The sequence below is a fragment of the Megascapheus bottae genome, chromosome 10, assembly GCF_031878675.1.
Source record: "Megascapheus bottae isolate mThoBot1 chromosome 10, mThoBot2.hap1, whole genome shotgun sequence".
In the NCBI taxonomy this organism is placed as follows: domain Eukaryota; kingdom Metazoa; phylum Chordata; class Mammalia; order Rodentia; family Geomyidae; genus Megascapheus; species Megascapheus bottae.
Genome location: NC_143518.1, coordinates 10157326 through 10162692, shown reverse-complemented (window position 1 = coordinate 10162692; position 5367 = coordinate 10157326). Strand labels below are relative to the sequence as shown.

Below are 5367 nucleotides of genomic sequence, written 5' to 3'. Positions count from 1 at the left end.
ATTGCTGATGCTCTTGTGTGGGCCTCACTACCTGGAACACTGTTTATGTGAGTTCACTTTTGAATACAACCCTTTTCACCAAGACACAGCGCTGTTTGATACAGTTTCTCATTGGACATGCTTTTGCTCTTTGACATCCACCTTCTGTCATTTTATGATCCACCATGCGGTCCTTGAAGGGTATTCTACTTTCCAACAATAACAGCCAAAATAGGCCACTTTGCCTCAAAAATCAATGTTTCATGTATTCTGCTTCAAAGCACGGCTGATTGATTGATTGGTTGAATAACTGTGAACCAAGTTAGGGTCTCAGATTTGTAATTACATCCAGAAAACCACCCAAGAAGTGGGATTATACCAATGAGAGTGTTAGAATGGAATGAAAGACCCTGTGGTTTCCCAAGGGAGTGAATCGTTGAGATCTTAATTCAAGGAAGCTGATCAATTATTGATGCTCTGTCCTACCCAGAAATCTTACCACTGGCAGAAAGAGCACTCATGAGACTTCTGAAGAAACTTAAATGAAAGGCAAACTAGACAATAAATATGATAAAATAACTAAGAAAGCAAGTCTTTCATTGGGAAGGACTGCAAGAAGTGTCAGAATTAGGGATATAAGAATATAATTGAGTAGTTCATTGTCTAATTTTAAATTTTCTTGTAAAAGTGATATTCACAGGGTTACAGTTACATAAGTCAGGTAATGAGTTCACTTCTTTTCTAATAGTGTCATTTCATTTTTTTTTTTTTGGTTAGTCGTGGGATTTGAACGCTGGACCTGGGCAATGTCTCTGAGTTCATCAGCTCAAGGTTACCACCCTACGCCTTGAGCCATGGCGCCACTTTCAGTTTTCTAGTGGTTAATTGGAGATAAAAGTCTCATGGACTTTAGTGCCCCGGCTAGATTTGAACTGCCATCCTCAGATTTCAACCTCCTAAGGAGCTAGGAGTACAGGCATGAGCCTGGCTGTGTCATTTCATTTTATTCCAGTTTTTCTCCTCATCTAGTAATTTCTGTGATTTGTTGATAGTATTCATTGACATGATTTCCCCGAAGTGGTACAGATACGATTTGATATTCCAAGTCAGATCCTTTTGTGTTCCTGCACCATTTTTATAGCAGGAAATGCTCCTTTTTGATTAAGAGAAGATGACTACCATCTTTTTTTTTACATCTTCACAACCAGAATTTAAACAATGATAATGGACACTGGACTGTGCACATAAATGCCATATGTAAATATTAGGCAATTTTAATTAAGGGAGAGAAACTAGAGTTAATTCCTTAAGTTGCTTATAACATCTATATTTCACTCAACTTCACTGACATGACATTCATTGCTTTTCCTTAATGCACACACACACACACACACACACACACACACGTTCTGATTTTGTAAGTTTTTTGTTGTTGGCCTGTTTGTTGGTTTGTTGGGTGTGGGGCTTGACCTCTGGCCCTGAGTGCTGTCCCTCAGTTCTTCAGCTCAACGCTAATGCTCAACGATTTGAGCCACAGCATCACTTGAAGATTTTTGTTTGTTTGTTTGTTTGTTTTCAAAGCCACCAAAAGTACATTCTAATTAAGGCTTAATCAGTAAACATGAAATGTAAATATATACTGGGAAAGTTATAAATATTTATATACATGAACATAAAGTTACCACTCAGTTATATACCAACTGTGTCATGAAAGAAAACAGTACTATGATTTCCACTACGGACTTCCATCAGCTGAACTTGGTTTAAGCTCTTGGCATTCACTTGCCACCTTGAGTCTGAGGAAGCCAAGCTGATGGAAGAACATGATGGAAATCAGGGTATGGTCACTTAAAATTTACATCATTCATAGATATTCTAGTCTTTGGATGTAGGTCCACAAACCATGGGAAAAACAGACTAGACAGAAATGCTGGAGATAATATTATAAATGTAGGTAGGGAATTAGAGCTTTGCATCTGAATTCTTGGCTACTCAGAAGGCTGAGATCTGAGGATTGTAGTTTGGGAATTTGGGGCAGGAAACGATATGAGACTCCTGTCTTTTTCTGGAAAGACAGAAAATTGGACACTGGCACTGAGGCTCCAAGTATGAGAGCGTTACACAAAAGCTTTCTTGCTATAGCTGAGCCTGCCCAGTATAAATTGCCTTCTTCACTTAGATCTTAGATGGCACATATTCTAAAATCAACAAAACTTACCATTGTTTCATTTATTTTCCATCTGACTCTATCAGCCACAGGTCCTGGATTTAAGCCTTCTTTCTAAAGTGAGTTCTACCAACCCTGTGCTTTTAAATATACTTTATACTCTAAAGACTACCAATGGCATAACTGAAATTTCAAATTTTAATCTGAACTCCAATAAACTGATAACTGGCTTAAATATCTAAAATAAGTTATAGAGGCCTATTCAATTTAATTCTTTGATTTAATTCAATTTAATTAACATAAATTCTACTCATTCAATTCAATTCTTAATTTCTCTTATCTATCAATGTAACATTTTTGCTACATTTGTCCTCCCCGTCTCCAAAACAAAAACCCATGCACTAATTTCTCTTGGTCTCTGTTCCAACTACTTTCATGCTTTTTGAAACTTCTTGAGTTTCTTCTTGAATCCTATTTGCTTTCCATATGTATAGTTACCATCTCACACCTCTTTGAAAGATTATCATCTCACTCAGAACTGAATTCAAGTTCTCCAGAGTATTGTTTGTTGCCAAATGATACAAAGTTGAGATATTTAAAGCTTCTGGTTGTGGATGCTTTTATTACATTCTTGTGAAAAGTAACAAGCCATTGTCAATATTGTAGAAGATTCTCTTTACACAGTTTTGGAATACTTGGAGATACATGCTTTTGTAGCTGGTTCCCTTCCTAGATACAAGAACCTAGAGTTTTAACATACAATGCAATGAACAGGTCTTGTTCTTTTGTCAAAGATGTCTTCATAAGTAGTAAAACATCCCTTTCCCTCAGATAGCTAGAATCCAGATATAATGAGCCACCCAGCTGTCAATAGTAAAGATAGGTTATGGGATAACCAAGTCATTAATGATGACTGAGAAACAGAGAAGTCTGGACGTGGATCTCTAAGCATTACTTGTGACTACTTTCTGAGAGAGCGAACAACGTGTAAATATCCTTTTAAATGCCCCGATGACATCCTTGTTTCTCAGACTGTAGATGAGAGGGTTCAGCATGGGTGTGACCATGGTGTAGAAGGCAGATACTACCTTGTCCTTCTCGGGCGTGTGGAATGACTGGGGCAGCACATAGGTGTAGAAAGCAGCTCCATAGAAAATGCTGACTACAGGTAAGTGGGATGAACAAGTAGTTAAAGCCTTCTTGCGGCCCTCTACAGAGCGCATGCAGTGGACAGCTAGCAAGATGAGAGAGTAGGAAGTGGAGATGATAGAGACCGGGATGAGCAACATGAGCACACAGCAAACGTACATCAGCGCTTCGTACAGCGACGTGTCGGCACAGGCCAGCCTGAGCACCGCAGGGATCTCACAGAAGAAATGATTGATTCTACGTGAGGAGCAATAGGGGACATTCATAGTGATGGGAGTGAGCAGGAAGCCATCAAGTGAGCCCCCGAACCAGGCACCAGCGGCCAACAAAAGACACACTTTACGGTTCATCAGAACTGGATACCTGAGTGGGTTACAGACAGCCACATAGCGGTCATAGGCCATGAGGCCCAGGAGGAAGAACTCTGAGCCAATCATTGTCAAGTAGAGAAAGATCTGGATGCCACAGCCCACAAAGGAAATGGTCTTCTCTTTAGAAACCATGTCCACCAGGAGTTTTGGGACAGTGTTGCAAATGAAAAGGCTATCCATGATGGATAGCTGGCTGAGCAGAAAGTACATGGGCGTGTGGAGTCGGGAATCTACCTGAATCAGGAATATCATGATCAAATTTGCCATTACAGCTACCACAAAAATAGCAAAGATAACCGTGAAGACAAACCCTGTAGCTTTACTCCTCACCAGAAGTCCCAGCAGAATGAAGTCAGAGGATGAAGTTCTATTTCTCATCCACATTGCCTATGGCAGCTCCTCCAGAAGAGGGACACACCAAAGCAGGGAAGAAAATGAAACACATTCACTGTGGGTGAAACTTGCATGGAGATTGTACTTCGCAGACTACTGGTGGGGATATAATTTCCCAGGGATACAGTTTCCAGCTAGAGAAAAACAAACACCAATAAGTAAGCATGACTTCTCTCTGCTGGTGAATGGCCTGTATCCTGTTGTGCCAAGGTTCCCGTAAACTGAGTAACAGAATTGATTCATTCTATACCATAGTAGAGTTTTATTGTTAATACAGTCAATGGTAATGCAGATTCTTTTCTCTTATGTTTGGAGATAATATACTTGTAGTAGAATTCCATAAAATAATTATGGATTTATTATAAAATGCTCATTATAGAAAGTACAAGGCTTTGTGTATATTTACCATCAAAACTGCCATACAATAAACCCTACCCCTCATTTCCAGCAAAGAAACTTAGTTATAGTAAACAAAACATGAATAACACTTTCTAATAAACAACAATTTTTTTAAAAAAGGTTACACATATTAATTTCAGTGACAAAGTAATGCTTATGCATACAAGTTCCAAATAATTACTTCATGTGGTTTAAACTGAAGATACTTGGAAATAAGGTAATTAAGACAACAGAGTAACAATGATGAGAGGTAACCATCATTTTTCTTCTCTTCTGGACCAGAAATAGCAACGGCAACTTAATTATTATAAAAAAGATGATTAGAACTTTGAATGTTATTGTACATTCTGATATTATAATATAGATGCTAAAATATTTTACTTGTTCATTACATATACAAAGAAAATAATGATGTATGATTTTCTTTAACAACAAATTTCCATTTGCTTTCAATAATAAAAGTGTCTCCCTTTTTGTTTATTTAACAGTAAATCATGTAGTCCTGTTAATTTGCTACTCTATTAAACTTATCATGCCATAGTGGATCCAGATAATATTAATGGCCAGCAGATCCACTTCCCAATACACACTGAAAGATCCTTATAATTTGATCTCTAGAAACCTGGATGTACTTCCTTATAAGGCAAAGGGCCTTGCAGCTGTGATTAATTTAAGGATTCCACAAAGAGGAAATTCTTTGAGGGGATTTGTGATCACAAAGAGTGACGGAGAAGTGTCAGGAAAGATATAATATTGGAAACAAATCATAATAATTTATCCTTTGCTATTGAAGTTAGAAGAAATCATATGCCTAGAACTATGGCTAGATTCCTAGAAAACAAGAAGCTGAAACTCAAATTGTGTCTGAAAGCTTTGAGGAAGTAATACAAACTTCTCAGCACTATGACT

At 38.0% G+C, this 5367-nt stretch overlaps 1 protein-coding gene across 1 annotated transcript; it reads right to left on the bottom strand.

Annotated features, from left to right (window-relative positions):
* Positions 1 to 3090: 3090 nt before the first annotated feature.
* Positions 3091 to 4050, bottom strand: LOC150057560 (olfactory receptor 2T11-like). The gene has a single exon (XM_090339745.1). It carries the CDS (start codon positions 4048 to 4050, stop codon positions 3091 to 3093), a length of 960 nt encoding a protein of 319 aa, XP_090195871.1.
* Positions 4051 to 5367: the final 1317 nt, after the last annotated feature.

Coding starts and splice junctions, on each gene's coding strand:
- LOC150057560 (XM_090339745.1), bottom strand. CDS start 4,050: ATGTGGATGAGAAATAGAACTTCATCCTCTGACTTCATTCTGCTGGGA.